Source organism: Pomacea canaliculata, linkage group LG3 (genome assembly GCF_003073045.1).
Source record: "Pomacea canaliculata isolate SZHN2017 linkage group LG3, ASM307304v1, whole genome shotgun sequence".
NCBI classification, from domain to species: Eukaryota; Metazoa; Mollusca; class Gastropoda; order Architaenioglossa; family Ampullariidae; genus Pomacea; species Pomacea canaliculata.
In genome coordinates this window covers 17,335,801-17,360,249 of record NC_037592.1, presented here as the reverse complement: position 1 = coordinate 17,360,249, position 24,449 = coordinate 17,335,801, and the positions used below count along the sequence as shown (strand labels likewise).

Here is a 24,449-nt window from a genome sequence, read left to right as displayed (position 1 = left end):
AGATAGACCAGGCGACAAGTCCTAAAGCAGATACCGCGGGATAACTGTCCATCTCCTTCGATGATCGGAGTTCCTAAGGTCTACCAATCAGTACAATTAACACTTTTTAATTCTTGAACACTGCACTCACTCGTACTAGTACCTTTTATAAAACTCTTACTATCCTCACTAATACTGCACTCGACCACTTAGGCAGAAAATAAGATCAAAAGGGTTAATAAAATAAACGAGGACACGGGTCGATCAGTGACATGGTAACTTTAATAGCAATTAAAAAGACTATTTATAGGCTTGGACACTTTTTACTCAGTTTAGTCTGCTGTAAAGTTTGTTCTCCACTCCGAGGTTGGGAGGATGCAAGGCTCTCTTCTCGCGAGTGTCTTTGCCATCAAGCGTTCATATCCTGTCCACACACTGGGTGGTCCAGCTAGCGCCTGTCACCGATACAGTGAAGGTTGGGTGTCCTTGGTTCAGTGCTCGTCTCGGGCACACTGTTCTTTCTCTGCACGTGACGTCTGTTTACAGTAAAACACTAACTCTCCAGCCTCCCCGGTCCGCAACCACCTGACCTAACGGATTGTAAGACCGTGAAGTCACTGGTGTGTCTTTTCAGGTGTAAAAGCTGTCGAGGGAGGACTTGCATGTCGGTTGTATTTTCTGATGTTTGTGCCGCATATTGATCCCACATAAACGATATTCTCTCTGTGCAAACTTGTTAAAGTGCTGGGGTCAGAAAGACAACACAGGACATCAGACGGCACGAGCAGTGGCTTTGTCCACCTTCCGGACAGGCATGACTTGCAGTTTGCAGGACATCGTCCCCTGACTTCAGGCAGAACACAGATGAAGATGTCGAGGAGCACTAAAGTTCTTCGGTGAAACTAGTTTCTCATCTGCACTCTTTGACAGTGGTGAAGGCTTAGAAATGTGTGGTGGGAGGAGGGGAGCTGGGAATGGGAGGTAAGAGAGAAAAATACTGTGACCTTTCACCCCTTTTAAAACCAGAATGATATAAGGGGATGCTAAACAGCGCTTGGGTGATTTTATTTCTCTTGATGCGGGTGCATAAAGTTCAGTCCTTTGTTCGCAATGTTGACATTAAACTTTGGACTAAACAGGAAGAGGAAAGACCGCCATGGCTTCTGTAAAAGGTTTTCAGACACAGACTGGGGTCAGGTGTGGACCGAGAGCTGGTGAGTGTGTTCGAGGGGACCCAAGTCAGTCCTGACAGCTCTACTAAACATTAGCAGGGCAGTGAGAACCTGGACATTTCTTCTTTCTTGTCTGCCGACTGACCATCCACAAAATTGTGTCCTGGCCTCGTGATGTAGCGATACAGCACTTGCTGCCGATACATAAACAGTCGCGAATGTTGTTGTTTTTTTGTTGTTGTTGTTGTTTTTTTTTGGACGTGGGACTTGTGGGTCAAGTTTATTCTATGTTCATGACAAAGATATATGTTAATGTTAAAGTACATAGATTATTGGCTTTTTAACTGCAATGTTGCTAGTCAAACCAGTGTATTCTTTCTAAAAACACACACACACAAAAGAGTCTATGAAGTAATTTTGAAAAAAAACAAATCTTCACAAAAACTGAAATTGCATAAACATGTCTAACATCTAACCTACGCAATACGAAGAATTTTCCATCTGCATTCCTGGCCTAATTTTTCGAAGAGACAGGATTAATTTACTGTATAATTATGTCTATATACACGTCGATTGATTGTCATTCCTCACTGAATTCAAGGGACAGAAACAAGAGTTAGGGGCAAAGGCATCAAGTCTAGAAAAGTAACTGACGGATTGCTGTCAGAGCTGATAGAGAAAGAAAACTTCAGACTCATACAAGTTTAAACAGCTGCTGGGTAGTGCTGGGACAAAGTGTGATGGGACCTGTTCAAAATTATGACAGTTATGCTCTTCGTGTCCACCTTTTTTTTTTTTTTTGGTCATATTTGGAGGCCTTTGCAGTTATAACCACCTCTCTGAAACCCTTTTGGAGAATGTGATTAATGTTCTTATTGTCTACGTAGACAACGTTTCATCATTTATCTTCATTGCCTCCTTAAATTTTATAATAGTTCTCTAGATATTCTGTACATTTCTGTATCATCCATTACATCACTGTGTGTAAAAAATTTTTTTTTTAATAATGAGTGATCTTAACAACTTTTTTTAACGTTTTGCACTTGAGCATGTTACCTCCCCTGACGTCACGAGTTCTCGGAAACAACAATGGCTGTCTAGGAAGTCCGATTGTAAGACAGGAAAACCCTCGGCAAGATGAATGTCCCGAGGTCTGCAGCGGGATACATAGTAAGAGGATTTCCATGTTTTGTTTCAAATGGTTTTATCAAGCATCCTGTTGGCGAGTGAAGCCGTGTTGTAAGAGATGTTGACAATAAAACATCGCCAGGAGACATCACCAGGAGACATGTCAACCACTTTTTGTCTGAGCTCTTCATTAATACCCTCAAGGCCACTTGAAGAAATCCTCATTTTTCCCCAAACTGACTGATTTATGATCGTGGGACGTGTGCAGAAGGCAAAGTCGGAACTAAGAGCAAGGAGTGGGAGGGACTGGGAGAAGGTGGAGTTAGAAATGACTGACAGATGAACTGTTTAAAGTGAGAAAACAGTTTCAGGGATTCGTTGGACTCTCTCTCTCTGTCTCGCCAGTGGGATGTCCAGCGACTGGCAGGCTCGTGTAATTACATCTAGCATCCTCCATAATACCAGCAACAGTCAACATCTGTCCTCCGGGTCTTCCAAGAGCGGAGTTTAGGTAATTTGTGCACTTTCTTCTTATAACATTTTTTCTAATACTTTTATATTTTTATAACATGACAATAATTATTTTTCTTGTCTTAAAACTTTTTTCTAAAGTTTCTTATTTGTCTTTATTTATTTGTTTATTTTTTGAAACATCGACTTTCATCGAATTCTTTCCGATTCCAGTGGAGAGTGTTGCTGCGCCTCCTCTTCTTCCTCCTCTCTGTCCCCAGTAAGGTATTGTCTTACATTTCTGGTTGCTATAATGTAAAACATGTTTTTCGGCCTCTGATATTATTTTCTCTTGTCGTCTTCCCGCTAATTTATTTCGAATCTTTATAAATGTCCTGCGTATTTCTGGCATTGTTGGACCCTGCGCTCCTTTCTATTCTGTGTTCAATCAAATATTGAATGGCTATCGAAGAGAAAATTGTAAACGCATTTCTGAAAGAAGAAATAAGTTTAAAGTAAGGAAAGTAAACAATTTCTTTGACATGTAAATTGCTGATCGGTCCATGTTTGTCGTGATAAGCACAGCTAGTTGAGGATAGGGACAAGGACAGCTGGTTGACCATGTCAGGGTTTTTATTTTCCTTAATTTGATTTTGCAACTGTTGCAGCCCTCAGATAATAATGGATGGTGCTGCTGATGACGATGCCATGGCTATCGTGGGCATCGGGTGTAAGGTGCCAGGGGCAGAGAATATCCGGGAGTTCTGGAGGCTTCTTCTCAAGGGAGAGAATCACATCGTGGAGATTCCATCGACTCGCTGGAACGCAGAAGCTTGTTACGACAGCGACCCCCTGGCACTGGGCAAGAGCTACGTCATGCGAGCAGGACTGGTCAGCGGGTAGGACAGCTATCTCTCAGTTATTTCATGTGTGTGTGTGTGTGTGTGTGTGTGTGTGTGTGCGTGCGTGCATGTGTTATTTCCCTAACCTGGGGGTTCAATAAATGAAAGAAACCAATGTCTTGTTTCTTGTGGCAAGGCCTGATGAGTTCGACAACAAGCTCTACTCCATCAACGACTTCGAGGCCGGGGAGATGGACCCGCAGCAGCGGTTTGTGCTGGACTGCACCATCATGGCCATGGAGGATGCTGGGATCACCAGAGCTCAGCTGGCTGGCTCCAACACCGGCGTCTTCATGGGTCTGTTGTTCCTGCCCTCGATGAAATTACCTCCTGTACTAGAAGTTCTTGATAAAATCTTCCAACCAGATGTTCAAAGTTCCTAACTAGTTGACCATTGTTTGCTCTCTCGTTATTTGGTCAAAATAAACTAAAGTAACTCATAAATTACAGGTGGTAGTGTAATGATTTTAAGTGATTCCGGGTGTGGGTCGAAAGCTGAGACCAACCCTTGATCCGGGGACTTTACTGCTTTACCCACAATGTCATCTAAGTGTAAACTCGATGTACTTGATGTTTGTGAGTCTCTTGGAAACTTCATAACTTAGATTACTTGATACTTGAGAGTAACTTTCATTATACAAAATACGGATTTCGTGTTCCTGCATCGTCGAGACTATTCTAGGTAGGTCTGTGTCTCGTGACTAGTGTAGTAGATGTATCCACCCGTCACACCGTTGTAACCCAGTCGTGACCAGAATTCCATTTCACATCCTCAGGTGTCATGAACTCTGACCACCGCACGCTGTTCACAGCGCAGTGCAGCAACATCAGCAACTACACCGTCACCGGCATCAGCAACTCCGTCATCGCCGCTCGAGTGTCGTACGTCCTTGACCTGCGAGGCCCCTGTCTGGTCCTGGACACCGCCTGCTCCTCCTCTCTCATCGCCATTCACCTGGGCTGTCAAGCCATTCGTACAGGTGAGTAGGCCACAGGTGTGCGTGTGTGTCATATATCCTTTTGCGCTTATTTCTACTTCTCTGCTCGTCTTTTTTTTTTCTTCTTTTTTTTGCAAAATAATGATACTCTCAGTCCTTGTTACTTGGATCCTCTTTACGTTTTTATTTTTTTTAAATTTGTTTTCAGTACTGGTGTTTATTCTTCCGTTGTTTATATGTTATTTGTTTGTTTTTCCGTCCCTCGTATGTTGCTTATGTCTCGTCCTTGTTCTTAAGGGCTACGGCATGCTTCTTAGATGTGTGAGTATGCGCTATATAAATTTTGCATTTATTATTAAATGGAGCACACGAGGAATCGACGTGACCTTTGACCTGTCTTTCCCTAGGTGACTGTGACGTAGCGATCTGCGGCGGCGTCAACTACTTCGGGTTGCCTGACGTGTTCGTGCACCTGAGCAAGGCGCGCATGATCTCCCCCAGCGGTCAGTGCCACTCCTTCAGTCACCGCGCCGATGGCTACACCCGGGGTGAGGGCTGCGGCGTCGTCATCCTCAAGCGGCTGCGAGACGTAAGTCGTGCGACGACAGACGATGACCACGCGCTGACCGACATTCTGTACGTGTCCTCATGTGAACATGACTGTTGTACTGTTGTACTCACGTGTCCACGCACTCTCTCTCTCTCTCACTCACACACACACATGTACACCTGAACAGCAAGGAAGATGTAAGTAAAAGTGGTCATGTGATGTGCTAGGCGGTGCGTGACGGCGACAACATCTGGGCCACCATCTACACCGGCGTCAACCAAGATGGCCACACGGTGGCGCCCATCACTGCGCCATCGGGGCTCCAGCAGATCCGCCTCCTGGAGCACATCTACAGCAACCTCGACATCGACGTCAGCGGCATCGACTACATCGAAGCTCACGGTGAGTTCGTGCGGGTGACGATAGGCAGCCATGTTCACACAGGTGTGGGGGAGGTGAGAGTTCATTCAATCGCAGGTCTGGGGGAGGTGAGAGGGCTGTTGGCATGGAGGACACCGTCGCCCCTGCCTTGGTCTCATTTTGGGTTCTGAACTCATGACACTATTCTTTGACCTAGTAAACCCCACCCACTGCTCACCACTGGAGGACTTATGACGACTATTGTCATCTCTCCCATAATGCCTCTCACTCAGCCCCTTTAATGTGGCCCCTTTAATTAGCATCAGGGCCTCCATACAATTCCGTCAACAGAAAGAAAACCGAGGCCGCCACAATAATCGCAGTCGATAATAAATTATTTTTGCTCTCGCCACAGCTTCATCCACCGATACATCACTCGGCCATTAAGACTGCGATAACTTTTATCTTTATTGATGAGTCTGTCACCATTGACCACCTCGCCTTTCATCGATCCCCTCGTCTTCCAGGGACGGGGACGGTGGCCGGGGACCCGGTGGAGGTGAACTCCTTGGGCGAGTTCTTCACGGGTAGCACCACCCCGCGCACGCGCTACATCGGCTCCGTCAAGACCAACATCGGACATTTAGAGTCGGCGGCAGGTGTGGTCGGCATTATCAAAGTGCTGCTAATGATGAAGGTGAGGACACGTGCGCCTGGAAATAACAACACTTGCCGTCTGCTTCCCACGAGAGCTTTGCGGGCTGAATAGAAACGTGATCACAAAAGACAATTTTTAAATATGTGGCATATCTTTCAGGCTATTTCTGTTGCTATGGACAACATTTAAATCATAACTGTGGCGCAACGGTAAAGATCTCTAGCAAGTGGCCTGGTTCCCATCCTCCCCCAGGTTCTTTGAAATCGATGAGAGTAAATAAAATAAATTTAGTAAATAAAGAGTAAATAAAGTAAAAAGATTGCATTGGCCAGACAGACACCACAGTGGACAGACTCGCATCCTTTCTCTCGCAGAATCAGAAGATCGTCCCCTCCCTGCACTGCGACGTCCCGAACCCCAAGATCCGGTTTGATGAGTTCCTGCTGAAGGTTCCCAAGGAAGTCGTTGATTGGTCAAACCCAGTCAAGATGGCGTGCTGCAATTCTTTTGGCTTCGGGGGCAGCAACGGCCACGCGCTGCTTCGGTTCTACAGGAAGCCGGTGATGTCCACAGAGAAGTCACGTGTCAGGAGGTAAGTACACAGCTCGGACGCATGAACACACACTTACTAAAGACTGTTTACAACCGATAAAAATGCGGTACGAACATTGAAACGAGCTTAGCAAAATTTTGTTAATAACCTTTGTGTACAACTTTGTCAGGCCCGAGGAAAAGTTTCTCAATATTTGTCCGTTTAAAATGGTAATCAGAGAGTTGGCAGTTGCTCCAGTTGTTCTTACATCGATACCTGTTGATACGCTGAGACTGTCCACCAGGCCCTGTGTCGTCTGCTTCTCGGCCATGTCGCACAAGTCGCTGCGGGCGATGATGGAGGAGCTGTTCGTCGACCCGACTGTCCCTCGTCTCAGTGTGCACGACATCTCCTACACCTCCACCGTGCGCCGCGACCACTACCTCCTGCGTCACGCATGCGTAGTGGAGGATGTGCAGGAGCTTCTGGGAGCCATACAGGAGGAGATCACCAGGTAGGTCTGGGTGTTGAAAGGTGTCAGAAAGTAGTTCTCGCGTACTTTGCATAGGAAAGCTGGCGTTTGTGTGTTCGGGATATTTGCAGTCTTGGGGACACTTGCCGCTGCCTTGCAAGAACTTGTTTTCAATGCTGCTTGATTTTGACAGGACTGTTGTGCTGTTGAACATGCTGCTGTGTTTCTGATTACTGCTTTGTTGTTGTCAGAGACACTGACCCCACTCCAGTGTTGCGAAGACCAAGAGTTGTCTTCGTCTTCTGTGGGATGGGTACCGCCTGGCCGGGCATGTGCACTGATCTGGTTGACCATCTACCCGTCTTTCGTGACGTCATGCTCAAGGTGGGGCAAGGATGGGTGGTAAAAGGGACTATATGAGTACAAAAACACATGCACGCACACACAATATATATATATAGAGAGACGAGCATTAGTAACCTAGCAGGTAGAGAGATAAAAATAAACAACACTTCCAGGATATTTTTGACTCTGTGAAGCAGCACTTTGGAATGTTCTCCATCTTTTTTTTTTCTTCCTTTTTTCCAGGTTGAGCAGTATTTGCAGCCCCTAGTCAACTGGTCCCTGACAGACCGTTTGAAGCAAGAATCCACCTTCGATGACCCAGAGTTCACACCGATTGCCATCTTTGCCTGTCAGGTACATCTTTGTACCTTGTTGATCTTTGTATTCTTTGATGTGACGCTGTGGTAGCAGACTCCACAAAACCTTTGGCTGGGATTTTCTATTATTATATATATATCTCACACACATACACACTGTGGTCATCTGAAAACACATCATTTCATACCAAATAATACTTCAAATGCATGTACCAACACATCTCCGCACACGGAGGTCTCAGCCAGTATCTCATGTCCCTCATTTCCTGTGATGGACACCCTGCAAACCCTGACGATGCGCGAGACCTCAATGGCAAGAACTTTAAAAGGTTTTTGTTTGGGTGTTTTCTTGTAAATGGAGTACAGCAACATTATGTTTTCAAATGCTCGTAGTACACTTAGACATTCATACCAAGCAGTTTGTCGCTAGGTGGCGCTGGCTGCTGTGTGGCGTGACCTGGGCGTGGAGGTCGGGTGTGTGGTGGGTCAGAGTGTGGGGGAGGTGGCTGCAGCACACGTGGCAGGATGCCTGGGGCTGGAGGAGGCTGTCAGGGTCGTGTACCATCGCACCCGTCTACTGGCAGGCGTCACTGGAGGGAAGATGACCATCGTGCGAAACGTCGCCGTGGAAAAGGTCAGAGGTTACTACTTCCATAACTTGTGTGTGATGCGAGACTAAGATCAAGCGAGAAAAATAAATATTCAGTTAAGCTATTTTTCTGCTTCAAGTGACGCACACAAGACATCAGACACAAGACACCAGTGGTACACGAAACAATACAAGACCTACCACGACCCATCACAGCTACAAACAGAAGGACAGTGCATAGCCAACAGCCCAACAGCCGAAGACAAAACCAAAGAACTTACCTACCTTTGAACACACAAGGTGAAATCGGAGGAAGGACTTCACTGACTCAAGATAATTCGAGAATTTTCGGTTCATGTTGACGACCTCAATGGTAGTAGAAAATTCTATTTATTTGTTTATCTATCTAGGTGAGAGGGATATTAGCCAAATACCTGGGAAGAGCCAGCATCTCCCTGCAGTACAGCGCCCTTGCCTGCTGCATCAGTGCTGATGCTGACGTCATGCCGGACGTGAAAGCTGATTTGACGGAGCAGCTGCGTGCACACAACGAAGGGATGCAGCTGCTGGACCTGGATGTCTGCGTGGCCTACCACAGCCATCACGTGGACGCGACCAAGCAGTCGCTAGCTGATGCCTTGGAGGGACTATCAGCTACGCTACCGAGGATTCCCTTCGCGTCCAGCGTCACGGGAGACTGGATGACGACAGGTAAATGTCACGTGACTTTACAGCATTGGCCACTGACATTTAAACAGTTTTACGTCAGATATTAATATCACTCAGAGAAACTGTTCCGATAGTGTCACTCGGTGAGATGAATAAGAGAATGTACGTAAAACAAACGGTTACCTGCTGCTGACACCTGTGTGACATGAATTTCTCACCAGAGCCCGGCGTGCAGTACTGGGTGGACAACTTGCGCGAGCCTGTGCTCTTTGACCTTGCTGTTCAAAGATCACGTGACAGCGCTCCGCATACAGTCTTTTTGGAGATTGGTCCTAAACCTACACTGAAGGCGCACCTGTCTGACATCTTTCCAAAGGTGTGCAAAGGAGTTGTCTAGCTTGTCTGTAACCTGCTGATGTCATTTATCTTCGCCCTTCCTCCAATCATCTTCCGCTCCCTATCGTCGTACTAGTTTCTGGTTTTCCTTTTTTTCTTGTTGGTCAATTAAAGGGCAATAACCGAGGTAGACTAACTCATATTAAGTAATGAAGAGGTACCTCCCTTGATCCATCATGTCCATTAATCTTTACAAAGAAAAACTGTCTACATTTGCGAAAGCAGTGCGTCTGTCATAGCATTCTCGCTGTAGTCCTCTCTGTGTATGTGTCGGTGAGGGTAAGAGAGTGTTTATTTTCCACCATTCTGCTGTCGACGGCTCTCCATCTTCATGGCCTGGTAATGTGAAACATGGAGAGTCCGGCCAAGTGCTGCAGGGGGACTCCACCCTGCTCAAACATCCTGATGATGATGAGAGAAGAGAGGGTGAAGGGAGGAAAGAAAGACTAAATAACACATGTACAATAAAGACATACATAGAAATATGGAAAACAATGTATAAAATACATAGAAAGTAAATTCAGTAATTACAAAACACAAAATACTTTCTTTAGAATAAGACATCGGCTTCAGTTGTGCCGATATTAACAATACATGTAGTGGCTTAGCTTGATAAAGACTGTCAGCTATCAGAATTTTTGTAGTAGAAAAGTCCTTAACAAGTCAAAAAAGTCAAAAAGCAAAGACAATAAATTTTTGTCTTCCTTTATCCCATACGAGGTAAAAAAAATATTCTTGTTCTTATATCGCAAAGGAAGTCTGTTAGAGACGACTGCAGAGTTTCTCATCCGAAAAGTTGTGTCTTGTGTCAACAGGAAAGTGTCACAGCTGTGGCTTCCATGCAGAGCAAACCTGAATACAAGATGTTTCTGAAGGCTGTGGTGGATCTCTATACACTCGGGGTGGATGTGACCTGGAAGAACATGCCAACGCAGGGTCACCAAGTGACAGATATTCCACGGTACGGTGGTCTTGGGACTGTTTTACCTGATCACCAAACAGCGATGTATTTTTTTTTTTTTAATCAGCCACTTGATGAATCTATCGTCGTTATATTTGCCCATCCATCAACTTGTTTGTCTGTGGAGTCAACCACGCCTACCCACTTTACTTCACCCGGAACTCATCCATCAATTTAGCACCTGCGCTTTATTCAACTGTTTTGTTACTAATGATATGGAATGTGTCACTTGTCTCTACCGCTGTGACAGTCCACAGTCAAGACCAGGTGAATATGTTTCTCGGCAGGTATGTCTTTGACAAGAAGAAGAACCTTGCCAAGACAGAGATAGCTATCACAGCTCTGGGTGGCGTGGACGAAGGGAGAAGAATCCACCCCTACACCTACCCTGTCCTCAACTCCAACAGCTTCAAGCTGGTCATCTCCCCTCTCGTCTGCAAGTTCATCTATGACCACATCATATCAGGTGGGCGGTGTAAGGCTGTGACGATGAGCACAAGTAGTTCTATCATCAGATCACCACAACTGTCAAATATCGGTTTATCAAGTTCTACCTTCAACGCGGCGAATTCTTTTTTGACTGAATGAAAGTGGTATTCTCACACTTCCACATCATTATTTCATTATAAATCGCATTTTAGAGGTTTGCGTGCTACATTGTTTCAGGTATGTCTATATTTCATTAATATGTTTTGATTTATTGTTGAGTAGATCAGGGTATGGTGTGCACGTGCGTGTTACCATCTTCATGAAAATGTACTGCTGCTAAATAAATACTTTGTAAGCATTATTTGTACATCTAGGCAGTTTGGCTGGCTAGACATTCGTCCATCTTTCTTTTTTACAGGTAGGATCATGTCTTTTACATGATTACATGATTCATATACACACAATTTTCTCTTATATTCTTTGGATATCTCTAGTCTACAACGAACTACTCGTGTACGCAGGTAGAATAGTCGTTCCGGGGGCCTTTTACGCGGAGGCGGGGTTTGCAATCAGCAAACAGCTGAGACATCGTGGATTCCAAGCTGTCTCTGTCTCGGCGGACTTCATCCAAGCCATGACCATCTCCAAAGATGATGTCACTGACATTGATGTTCACGAGGCGGAGAAAAGCGAAGATCAATGGTCATTCAAAATTGTGAAGGATAACAGGTATGATGAAGGATGTTGATGCGGTCAGAACAGTGTAGACATGGTAGACTGGATGTTACTGTATATGTAAATATACCACTGCATATGTAAATGTTCTCAATTTTTTTTTAAATTGAGATATATATACACATGCTTAGCGTATTTCTCTGTTTTGGTTTTTTTTTTTTTTTTTTTGATTTGGCAAAAGGTTTACAAAAACCAATACCTCGTTGCCTCATTCAATCAAAAGCTAAAAGTATTTCTACTAACGAACATCAAACATTTGTCGTCTGCAGATTTATCTAGACAATATAGTCTCCTTGTGTACACATTGTCTTCTGCTTGTCTGCACATTGTACTTATCTTCTCCCTGACTACACATTGTCGACATCTCGTCCTCAGACTTCTGGCATCGCTACATCTGGCGACGGTGGGCGGGGCAGGATGTTCACCTGTTCAGATGGTCAACGTGGAGCACCTGCGAGGCAGGTGCACAAAGTTCATCGCCAAGGATGCCATCTACAGAGTCCTGCGCCAGTCCGGCTTCCAGTATGGCGACAGCTTCCGCCTGCTGGACCACGCGTACACCAACAGCACCGAGTGCCTGGCCTTGATCAAGCTGACTAGAGTAAGCTCCCTTGCGTGCAGCATGCTTCTATGCGATTCGCTTACATTTACAACTTTTTGTTGTTATTGTTTCCCGATTCTTTCTAGAACATTGTCATCAAATGCTTGAATGAACATTCACACAACTTGATTGTGTTTTTGTTTTCCTCACACTGGTCTTCCATCCTGAAAATATCAGAGACTTAGTTATCTCCCCACGCCTGTCAGTTATGGATTACTTATATTTTTACCATTTTTGCTGCTTGTGTTGAAGACAATCCAGGAGGAGCTCGCCGGTACCACAATTCACCCCTGCATCCTTGACTGCTCCCTGCAGTCGTCCTTGGTGATCTCTGACCCCGACGTGGGTCATAACCTCTTGCCGACGTCACTGGGTCGTCTGACGGTGCAGCGGCCCATGGAAGCCGCCATGCTTGTGCACACGACTCTCAAGTTGAAGAACAGAGGGAAGAACTACTATCATCTACGGCTGCTTAGTCTGCAAGGACACGTCATCGCAGAGCTAGACGATCTGGTAAGTGTTTTCCGTTAAGCTTATCCGTTGAAAATAAGCGATTGGAAGAGGGTGATGCTGGGAAAAATGTAGGGAGGGGCTTCAGTATGGAGGGGCAGTAGTTGATGGTTGTCCTGGCGGGTTAACTGAGGGACAAGACCGGCTTTCTGAAGCTCCATGTTCCGTGGTCCATGTTTCAATATCCTCAGTTTTTACATGGTTCTCTTGTCGCAATCAGGCAAAAAGATTGGATCTGACACATAAGAAGTTAGCTGCATGAATCACTTGTAACACAACCACATAAACAGGATTCTGTACAATTCTAGGAGGTCAGTATCATCACGGAGACCCACCAGAGGTCTCTGCCAGACGTGTTCAGAATGGTCTGGACGCCAAAGCTTCCTCTCCCTGACCCTGAGGTCACCCGAGATGAGAAAACCCTACTGATCCTGTCAGACCAAGAGACGAACGGCTCACCCAGCCCGCGACAAATCCACGTGACCTACACCGGGGTGGACTTCAGGACCGGACTACATCAACACGTGCAGAAGACACTGACATCAAACAAGGGGGCAGACGCCTGTATTCTTCTCTTCTCTAAACCTTTCTCGGGTGGGCACTATCTCTCGTCTGGACCAGCTTGTGTCCATCAGTCAATCTGTTACATCGTGCTATTTATTGAAGCGTTTAATCTCTCTGTTCGACCATGGAAACATTAATCTCGGCCTTCATATCCACTTTCTCATTCACCCACTTAAGTTTCATCCTACCTATTAGTGTTAGCCATACTGTCTATTTATCTACCTCTAGATATTTATGGTAGCCCTACTGTCTACTTATTAATCTGTCTGGCTACCCGTATGTTATTCTATATCTGTCTGTGTGTCCATCCTATCATTTACCACCTATTTAGACGTTGCTGACGCAGACGATGTGGACGCGGACATCCTGACTTTCACCTTCCTGCTGAAGGGAGTGGTGCAGGTGGCCAGTGACCTGTCCCTGTCGATGCCCATCTTTGTTTGCACTTGCGGCGCTTGGCCCTCGGACAGTCAGAGCCACGTGACTTCCCCCGTCAACCCCACCGCCACTGCCCTGTGGGGTCTGGTCAGGTCGGTGGTCAGGGAGCGCCTGTACCCGCGCCTCGTTGCCGTGGACCTGCAGCTGCCCCCGGCTGACCTGACCCCAGCCTTGGTGCAGCGAGTCTTCGAGGTCTTGGTCACGTCACCGGATCTTCGCAACTATCCGGAGGTAGGAGATGTGACGTACCTGAGGTAGGAGATGTGACGTACCTGAGGGAGGAGATGTGACGTGGTTGAGGTAGGAGATGTCCGATAATAAAGAAGAAACGTTCATATTTCAGCAATCATCTTTTCTTTGACCCGATGACTGTGGTCAGTGGTAAATTATTACTAAGGCTAAAGTAATATCTGCTTCTGACTTTGTGTGACAGATTTTGGTGGACAAGTCGTGGATTTTCGTCAACCACCTCATCGTCCAGGATGCCGACACCCCCATCCCCCAGTACCGGAACACGTCTGCCGACAGAAACAGGACCGCAGTGCTGCTGTCACGTGACCCCAGTGCCGTCGTCGCCCCTGTCATTGTCCACCGCAGCCTGGACAAGCGTTCTTGTGACACTGACCACGTGACGATCAGCAGCCAGGTGTTCGCACTTCAGACTCCAGCTCTGGTGCACTTAAAGGTAACGCCTCTCACAAATATTTTTTTCTAACTTAAACGCTGTTTAAGCGTTTAATTGTTTAATTGTTGGTAAGTATTCAGCATAATTCTGAGGAAATGTAGCATACTGCCGTATGATTAAAGAGTTGGTTGAAAGAAAACTTTTTTTTTTACAGATGCGTTATGAGCACCTGCCTGTAGCCAATCCTAGTCTGGTGGGAGGATATGCAGTGTTTTCCGTGGAGGTGCTGGGTCAAGCTGTCCCCACGACAGGTAACAAGCCCGGCGAGACGGTGGTGGCCTGCTACCCGATGACGGTGGCCACCCGAGTGGTTGTACCCGCCAGCACCACGTTGCCAAGCACGCTTCTCCCTAACTACCAACCTGGAGACCTTAGCACCTTGATAGTAATCTTTCAGCTGCTGGCACAGGTACCAACGCTCTGCAAACACCTTTTAAAATTCCTGTTTTCTATATTGTATTTAATTATTGTATATTATATTTATCAGTTAACATATTTATCCATAGATTTACTGTACTTCTTCATCATTAAATATTAATATATCCCTTGTATCGTACTCAGGGTTCTCATTATTTCAATCATAACCTCACCAAATGTGCGCCTTACCGTTTCTACTTTGGTCTTCTTCTCGTTCTGGTCAGGTGTCGACGCCAGGTGTGACGATTGTGAGCTCCCGGCGAACACAGTCCCTCGCCCACCTGGCGGAGTCCCTCCTGCTCACCAGAAAGTGTGGAAAGGACTGCTTCGTGGTGTCTGTCACGATGTCCGAACAGCTCAGCACGACCCCGACCTTGCGGGACACGATTGTCTCCCTCACACTGCTAGACGGCGCTGCAATCGCCGAGATGGCGCCTCGCTGGCCTAACGCGCGCTACCTGGTCACGTGTTCAGGGCTGGTGGACGGCGAGACCAAGGCCTGCGCGGCCATGTTGCTGCCAGACCTGGACATTCGGGTGGTGGACACTCAGACGCTCTTCCAGTCCACCAGCCTGCGCAAAGTGGTGCCGGAAGTTACCAAGGCCATCAAAAAACTGGGACCGGAAGTGGCCAGAATGACTGCTGCCTTGCATGAAGAATGTGGTACTTCAGATGACAGTCCCTACACCGGTAAAGTGTCATTCGACTCTTTGAAGGCTTCTTGTACCTGTGAGCACCTGTCTCTGCCATGTGCGAAAGACTTATGCGCTCCTAAGATAGAATTACACTCAAATTTTAAAATAGTAGCTTAAGAAGGTAGAGGTTACAGATACTACACGTGATGTGGGAAGATGAAGATGACAAGAAAGTTGAGGTGAGAGGTTGGGTGACGAGATGACACGAACAAGATGCGAAAGTGATGTGACGATGTCGGGCCGGACGATTAGATAAATAATCGACTGAACTGACCAATGCCGTGCTCTATCCGCACGCGGGAACAGTTGACCAGCAACAATTTCCTTGCAGACGGGATCACGGACCTCGCTCAGATGCTGACCTTCCGACGATGGGAGATGGGTCAGCCCCAGGTCAACGTGGGCCCGGATGAGCTGTTCCGTAAGGACGCGTGCTACCTGGTGGTGGGCGGCCTCACAGGCCTCGGTTGGCTCTGCGTCCAGGTGTGACAAACAGACTCTAGAACTCTTACAACTCTATAAGTATATTTATTTTTATAGTATCTCTTGTAGAATGTAGCTGTCAAAGAGCACCCGAAGTAGAGTTCTATCTGACAGTAGCTGTTCTCAGAGATGTTGCAGCTGTGTGTAAACATGTGTAACAGCATCTCCCCACCAGAGGATCGAGTTGGTTACAAACCTGTTTCATATTTATGTCATAGTATCTTGCCCAAAGAGGAGCCGGCTACATCGCCATTCTAAACAGGAGACAACCTTCGGCCGAGAGCCTCTCAGACATGGCTACACTGTCAGCGAGCTTCACGTGCCACATCCGGGCGTTTCAGGGTGACGTCACTTCTCTTCAGTCCCTCTCCACCGTTATGCAACAGATGCAGGTAATACCGGTCTGCATCCTCATCCTCTTGTACTTGACATCCTTCTGTGTAGTTTATGTTATGTAAAGAATTGTGTGTGTGTGTGTGTGTTTGTGTGCGTGTGAAATATATAAATTGTCAACAGACATCTCACCTGACTTTAAATGGCGGTGTTTGTTTGCTAGCTGACGCGGTTGTGTTGAGTGCACTCCACAGGTAGTAAATATTTATTTCAGACTGAGTTTTCAAACATCCCCTTGAAAGGCGTTTTCTTTGGAGCAGCCGTGACTGAAGACAAGTCGTTTCTGTCCATGGACGTGACTTCGTTTGACAAGGCCTTGTCCCCCAAGGTAGATATCAGGTCACGTGCTTTGTTTGCTGACCTGGCACGATTTAGCAATTCTAACATAAATTATTCTCTGCGTGGTCCTTAAAACGGGAATTCTCGCGAAAACAAACAACTCCTCCACAACTCCTCCACCTCCCCATCACAAAAATAACCCACACACTCAGAGGGGCCATTTTTTTTAAAGATAATAACATTTAAACCAATCAACTTATTAATAAAATATTGTTTGTGTAGTTGTTAGTGTGTTTGTGAGGTTTGCCGTAAACAATGTTCCTCACTTTCCTCACTCATCGTTGTGGTCAGGTGCGCGGCATCTGCAACTTGCACCGACTCTCGCGGGACCTGGAGCTGGACTACTTCGTGATGCACTCGTCTGTGGGGTCAGTGATTGGCAATGGCGGCCAGACTAATTACACCGCCGGCAACGCTTTCATGGACGGCATGGCGCACTTCCGTCGACAGCAGGGTCTAGCAGGACAGACCCTGAACTGGGGGGCCCTCGACCTCGGTCTCCTCCACAAAAACAGCCTGGCGAGACAGATTCTGGAATCGCAGGGGTTCATCTTCATGAGCAAAGACGAAGTGATTAATTACGATTTCTTTTCTTAAAGTAATTACTATACTAAGAAGATTTTTAAATTTTTTGCACTTCATATTTCTCAACATTATTTAAAGTTGTTCACATTGTCAGTTTTTATCCTTCAGATAGAAGGCCGTTTTCAACTAACTGATCAGTAACCTTAATTGTTATTTAGTAATTTGATTAATGTATTCTTTAATACAAATGACAGCAAATGTACGGTCGGTCATTCCAAAGAAAAGAAGAACAGAAAAAAATTGACTTTACTTACCTCCTCGACATTATCAATGATTTATCAGTGACCTTTGGTGAGGTCGTGTTCTGCACGAAGTACAAACAAGTGTCTTGTAGGGGAGAGGAGGGGTGCTCGAGGGGGATGATGACGATGGGAGGTGTGAGTGTCGGGGTCAAAGTGTACCAAGTGGCGTTTGCTGCAGATCCTGTCCATGCTAACTCCAATGCTGATGCTGAACTGGCCTCAGTGCTCTCCCATGAAGATTGACATAGAGAAGCTCACGCAGCGAATGAATCGAGATGGAATGTTGCCCTTGCGCTCTCGTCTTGAGAAGATTCTGAAGTCCTCGACACGACAGGTGGAAATGTCGGACAACCTTCTGCACGAAGTGAGAACAATGCTAGTCTGTGTGTCTGTGTCTGTCTGTGTGTGTGGGTGTGTGTGTGTGTGCATTTCTTAACTAGAGTAATAACTAAAGGGAAAAAACTCTCACACGCACACACATTGTTTTGTCCTTTCGTTTGTTTGGTCACTGCCTGCTCCTCAGTAAGAGTTAGATATCACCATTGTTTATCAGGAAGGAACTAGAATTATTTCCATAACATCAACCTTCTTTTGGAATGTGTAGAAAGTAGTATTCAGCAGCGTGTCTGGCTCTACTTACCGCTGATTACTAACCCTGGGTTTAAAATCTTATCATAGACCTTACAGTTCACTGCATGCTTTCGAATATTTTTTTCAGGTTCAAGGCGCCAGGCACCTGGATGTCGACCACCGGAAGTCGTTGTACGAGAACTACATCCGGTTTCTGGCTGCTCAAGCGCTTAGCATGGACGCCAGAGCCATCTCACCCACAGCCAGCCTGATAGACATGGGCATGGACTCCATCGTTGCCATGACGATGATGAACCAGATCCACCGAGACACGTCCTGCCAACTTCCGGTTGTCCTCTTCGTCACGGGTGGTCCCACTGTTCTCTCCCTTGCCGAGGCGCTGACTGAGGCGAGTAAGGACGAGGCACGGAGGACGGAAGAAATGTCAAGCGGCGACAACGGCTACAACAGCAGTACCACCACCAAGAACAGCAACAACAGCATTAACGCGAAGGAGATAGTGAGTAGAGATCACCTCGGACCCGTCATCGTCGAGGTGAAAGAGAAGAACCCGGCCGAGGACAGAGGGAGTTGGGAGGCTACCCCCCAGGAGACTCAAGGTCTGCGGTGGTACGAGCAACATCCGGGTATCAGAAGTGTCTTCCACGGCACGGTGGATGTGCTGCTGCCTCCAGGGTTTGCCGACCTCACCAGGGTGCGCAGCGCCATCATGGCGGCCCGCAGACGTCATCCGGCCACCCACGCGGTCTTTGTGGAGGGTCTGGCCGATGGGAAGGACTGGCTGACCACGCTGGCGGACGAGGCCGACGTTACCTTGACGACAGTTGCAGACGTAGAGAACGCCACCTCGGAAAAGCTGCGCATGCTCACGCATGAGACCTTTGACCTGCGGCGTGAACCTCCTCTGAGGTTTATTCTCGTACTGCTCAGTAAACCTCTGCTCAGAATGGTCTTTCACAAGGTAGGTTATGAGGGCAGAGTGCACGGCTAAGGTCAAGGGCAAAGGAGGGCCAGGACTCATAATGGGGTCAAGGGAGCTAACTGTTTAGCAGTAAAACTTTAAAACTTTAAATGCTCATCCTTAGCTACAGATGAAGTGACAGTGATCTCGTATAGAGAGGCCCTCATCCGGGGAACAAAAAGCGTTTAGTTTACTATTGTGCTGTAGCCATCAAGCTAACGACTAATGGCGTGTTAGGTTCCTAGACCTGAGGTTGATAGAGATTTTTACTTGATTGATTGATTGATTGATTAGCTCTTGGATGGCTGGGGGAGTTGGTAATAGTGGTCACATATATATATATATCTAAATCGTCGATAATTTCATCAATGACAACGCTCCTGTATTTATTTACTCATTGGCTTTTTTTGAATTTGTTCCTCCAGGTGGCTTTTGATTTTCATGCAGCCCTAACTTTTGCAAGAGATCTGCGGAAATTCTTGATTTTCCCATCTAACATCGCGACTTCAGCAAATGATACGTCACTTCCGCGGCGGCCATCTGTGATCAGCACAGAGCAGATGACACTGTTGACCAGCAGCAAAGCTCGTGCCACTCAGTTCTGGCAGCCGCTGCTGAGGAAGACTCCTGCCCCAGTGACACTCTCGTCGCCACCTGTCAACAAAGCCGATACAGGGGGGAGCACTCACAAGACCGTGACGGTTGACGTCAGCAAGTCTCTGGTGCAAGCGGTCCGTCAGTACGTCAGCAAACGTCAGCTGTTCCTCCTCGGCCTGGTAGCCACGAGTCACCAGATCGTCCTGCACGCGCTGACCGGAAAGAAAGTCATCCCTCTCGTGTTTCCACTCAACCTCCGCCTCGTGTTCAACCTCCTGCCAGGGGGCGTGGCCAGCCTGCTGTCCGACGGGTCCAGTGACGTGCCCCTGGTGGCCGAGTTCGGTCACAAGAACAAACTCAAGATGCGCCCCACATTACAGAGCTTCGTGGCAGACAACTGCCTGCACATCCTGCAGTGTTTGGACAACGGGTTGCTGCCCTTCACCATGCTGGACGCCTTGACCGGTCAGGCGATGACGTATCTCCACGCATGCGCCCATGGAATAGCCATCGAGCAGACAGGTGGCGCTGTGAGCGAGGGCCACACCACGGTCAGCCAGGACAAGGATCAGGGGACAGCACTCGAGGTGATCAGCGAGGACTCACTAGAGGACATCATCCCGCTGCCCATGGACGTGGAGACCAACCTGTTCGTTCATCACGACTTCTCGCGAGACCTGGTGAGACTCAAGCTGGCCTACAGAGCTGACGTCATCACGCGCCGGCGGGCGGAAGTCATTGCGCATGCGCTGATTTACGTCATGGATCACGTGACGACTCAACCTGATGTGAAGTTGCAGGCGTTTGTCCGTCAAGTCCGAAAATTTTGCAGATTGGGAGAAGGGAAGAACAGAAAAGAGCTTTGACATCTTGTGTCCACAATGGTAGGGTGCGCTGTGAAATAAACCCATGAAGGTGCAGAGTGGTCTGCTCTTGTCGTGAAGGGGTACCGGGCACCAAAATACATTTGTTTAAAGAGGAATAGTAGTATTTTAGTATAGTAATATTTTATTTTCTGTATTTAGATACATCTAACATATCTTACGAAAACTGTTTTAAGATAGACTACACGCTGTAGGCTGCTGGACATGATTTGTAGTATGACTGCCTCCTTCCGACAAAACTGACGATACAGAGGTCACCAGCTGTCCACAAACTTACAAGATGCCTCTTCGTTTGCTGCCAGTATTACTATGTTCGACAAGCCTGCAGTCAGACCTTCCCGAGGGAGGCCATGATGTTGGCCGTATGGCGGAGGTCGCTTGCTGCTCCCCCACGAGTTGGGTTTGAAGGTCTCCCCCCACTACCTTTCACACACCGCTCCTGGCTCTTTGCACTGTGGGTAGGGCCATGTGTTCGGGAGTCTGCTCTGAGCGACTTCACTCACTGCTCAGCCTCAGCACCTGTCTTCATGACGAGCGTTCAGACTACTTTGTCCCCTGTGAAGGCGGCAGTTGAGCGACATCATTATCAATTGACAACCTGGACAATGTCAGAAACGGACATCTTGTTTAATCGATGGAGAGAATCAAAACCACATTTGATTGTCATAAGTTCATAGAAAAAGATTTATTCAGAACGCGTTTTCTAAAATTCACTCTGTTCTTGTTGAACAAGGGAAGCAGGTAACCAAGTGGTTAGAGCGCTGGCGTCCGAACTGAGAGTGCGCTGGTTCAATCCCCAATTAGCGCAGCAAAACTTCCCCACAGTAGACCCGGCTAGTGGAAATGGCTACCTGACTCCACAGAAGGTTGGCCCCGAGAAAAATGAAGTCTCTAACGCTTCAACCCTCCCCTACCCCTCTCCTCAACGACCTGAAAAGGTTACGGGATGACCTTTACCTTTATCTCTTGTTGAACATAGCTTTGGTGTCATATTTTAAAACACAGATGTTTGATCTACAGAGGTATGTACAGTGCCTTTTGCCTCCATTTGTCGACATGTGTGGTGGGTTGTCACACCTGTGTCAAGTCGACCATGCGTCACTGTCATACCTGTGTGATGAGGACATCTATCTTCAAGCTTGCTCAGCGTCAGTTTTGAGCCCAGGATGTCTGGCCCACCTTTGCCTGATTAAAACAGATGAGTGAATGTTCCCACAATGCATCTTGGGTATTAATTACTTGCTGAAAACTCGCAGCACACAGGTACACACCGACACATGCACACACGTTCGCACTTTCTTGCTCTCCCTCTCTCTTACATGTACACATTCACACACACATTCACACACACACACACAATCCATGATCACTCACTCTGCAGACGTCCAGCGGGGTACAAAGTTGTCTCTCTTTGTCGCACACCTGGAGCTGGCACCTGCAACATCTTGCACCATTGCAGGATATTTTTCTGTTTCTTCGTCGATCTTTAATCCACTGGTCATTGTCGTCGCTCTGTCGATGGCGAGAAAGACACAAAGCTACTGTTGATGAGGAGTACACAACATTTCCAAGAGGAGGATTACAGACAGGGTGGGGCGCAGGTTCTTGTTTATGTTGACAGAGTACACCTCAATTCCAGATGCTGTTTCCCAAAGTTTGTGGTAAATATTTGGATGTAACAGTGTCAAGTGTGGACATAGAACACACTATTTTTACTTTTTAACAAACAGTAATTATTTTTCTCGAGTTGGTGAATGCATTATGACATAAGGCCATACTCTGTGTCTCATTACGATGTGCAGTAATGTTCCTGTGATTGTTGCACTCAGACACTGATGTGTTCAACAATACCGTTCCTGTAAGTATAGAGGTTGTGGGAAGATGTGGCAGTGTGAGGATGAATCATTCATCGCTCCACAGTGTGATGACCAATCATCGCTCCACTATTTTAACTTGTCGATAGCAAGTTTTATGTATACATGTGTATATACATATACTCAACTCAATAAAGTCACAGTGGATGAACCGAGTTGGTAGGAAGAGAGGGAGATACCTTTCCTTGAAAAACAAACTCGGGAAAGTCAAATGGCGGGTCTTCGTGTGACCTTTGCTGCAAAGTTTGTTTGCTGACGACGATGACGATGACCGACGGTAACTGTTTGTCCTCTTCCAGTAGCTGATAGCCTCCCCCTAGTGCTAACTGCAACATCTGCCACACGATGATGGAGGCGATGATCCTGTCCACGGAGCAGCATCTTCACGACACCATCCGTTCCATGGTCAAGGGAGACTTCGTTAAGAATGTGTGTGTGAGTTTTAGAAGACAGACTGTCAGCATGCGATGACTGATGTGAAGAGTATTGTTATCGATGACTTTTCAACACATGGGAGGAGTTTTTGGGGAGAGGGGGTGGAGGAAAGAGCGAGTGACGCAGGGAGTGACAAATCGACCGCCACACAAACAGAGAGAACGAAAAAAATATGCATATAATGTAACACATGATATGTCACATTGTCCTCTATTTCCTTCCTTCTGATGCATCTCTTTCTCTCCGCCTCTCTCGCTCTCTTGTCTTCTGTGTGTGTGCACGCACCCACACCCGCACATGCATGAGAGGCACCCCACCTACCCCGTCACACATGCGCACTTCCCCTGTCTTTCCCTCTCACATCACCTGAATGTTGAGGCCACGTGGCCTGAGTGTAAAAAACCTCTCCCTCTCTCACACACACATATCCATCCACCCCCTCACAATGGCGCACTTCCTCTCACTCACACACACACACACAGACAAACACACATACAACCTCTCTCCCTCTTTCCAGAACGCCAGTCAAAGAAAACATCTTGTGAGTCACGTGGGATTAATCCGGTCTTCTTTAAATTCAAACGCCTTTTTTTGTTTGAACAATAGGCTCACCAACTGCAAATATAACTCCTTCTAGGACAACAAGTGTCTATCTTCTCTCTCTCGCTCCTGCACCCTCTCCTCCCCCTCCACCCCAACCTTCATCAACCTTAAGACGAGCGAGTGTCGCCCACAGCTAGGATGGCATAGCTTATGTCCGATGTTATTTATGCTTATGTTAATGTTAATGAATAATTTCCAGTTTTTGCACTTTAAGATTCAGCGAGCAAAGCTGTGCAGGTGCCAACAGGTATCCACACTTGAACACCTTGGTAGCTCAGCATGTTGCTTTTTACTTTTTACTCAGATTCAACACATCGGAATTAACAATTAAACAGATTATGTAGACTGCGCCAATGTAATGTATGCTAATGTAAACATCGTCTTAATAATTACTGGCAGAGTGTACAGACATTTTCTGGCCGCTTGTACTTGTCTAGAGAGTACACTGTCAGTAACTCAGAAGTGAAACTTCAGTGACTGTGTACACTGGACAGATAAGTGTCTTGTGAGATAGTCGCCACCTCGTTAATGTGTTTGCTTTTATGTCCCCCGAAATTCTAGGACATATATATATATAGACACTTGTATGTGCATGGATTGCATTTTTAGTGTGTTGATGGTGAGTTATAGCGCACACGAGCTTGTTAATTAAAATTTGTGCTCCAAGTGCATGCAGGCACAGTTCGGACAACACAGTGTATGCTAATTGTATGAGCCTGGTGAACTTGTTTGTGAGCGGCGGTAAGACTGGATACAAACTATCATATTAGCTTGCAAACAACAAGAGGTTGCCAAGCTGTGTGTTTGTGTGATGTCACTATAATAACAGTAATATTATGTGGCGGCAGTAACACCCGAGACAGCAGCCATCAACTATGACGGGCAGCGTCAGTCCCAAAGGTCACGTGACAGCGGTGGCTACCCTGACTACCCAGTCTCCTGTAGACACACTGTGAGAGGGCAGCAAGGT

General features: G+C 46.8%; 1 protein-coding gene across 2 annotated transcripts; it reads left to right on the top strand.

Annotated features, from left to right (window-relative positions):
- Positions 1 to 2,550: 2,550 nt before the first annotated feature.
- LOC112560253 (phthiocerol/phenolphthiocerol synthesis polyketide synthase type I PpsD-like) lies at positions 2,551 to 24,170 on the top strand. Of its 2 annotated transcripts, none has more exons than XM_025231954.1 (32): positions 2,551 to 2,790; positions 2,964 to 3,009; positions 3,398 to 3,628; positions 3,768 to 3,928; positions 4,408 to 4,611; positions 4,977 to 5,158; positions 5,347 to 5,521; positions 6,007 to 6,176; positions 6,512 to 6,729; positions 6,974 to 7,183; positions 7,393 to 7,525; positions 7,730 to 7,840; positions 8,234 to 8,437; positions 8,803 to 9,103; positions 9,283 to 9,437; positions 10,273 to 10,418; positions 10,706 to 10,884; positions 11,369 to 11,576; positions 11,958 to 12,183; positions 12,436 to 12,696; positions 13,002 to 13,287; positions 13,589 to 13,926; positions 14,129 to 14,380; positions 14,535 to 14,789; positions 15,022 to 15,487; positions 15,824 to 15,975; positions 16,194 to 16,367; positions 16,583 to 16,696; positions 16,999 to 17,277; positions 17,713 to 17,898; positions 18,253 to 19,086; positions 19,512 to 24,170. In XM_025231954.1, exons 3-32 carry the CDS (start codon positions 3,411 to 3,413, stop codon positions 20,547 to 20,549), a joined length of 7,836 nt encoding a protein of 2,611 aa, XP_025087739.1. In that variant the 5' UTR covers positions 2,551 to 2,790; positions 2,964 to 3,009; positions 3,398 to 3,410; the 3' UTR covers positions 20,550 to 24,170. The 2 variants fall into 2 exon arrangements, with proteins under 2 accessions (XP_025087739.1, XP_025087737.1); XM_025231952.1 differs by having other exon boundaries at positions 2,964 to 3,014.
- Positions 24,171 to 24,449: the final 279 nt, after the last annotated feature.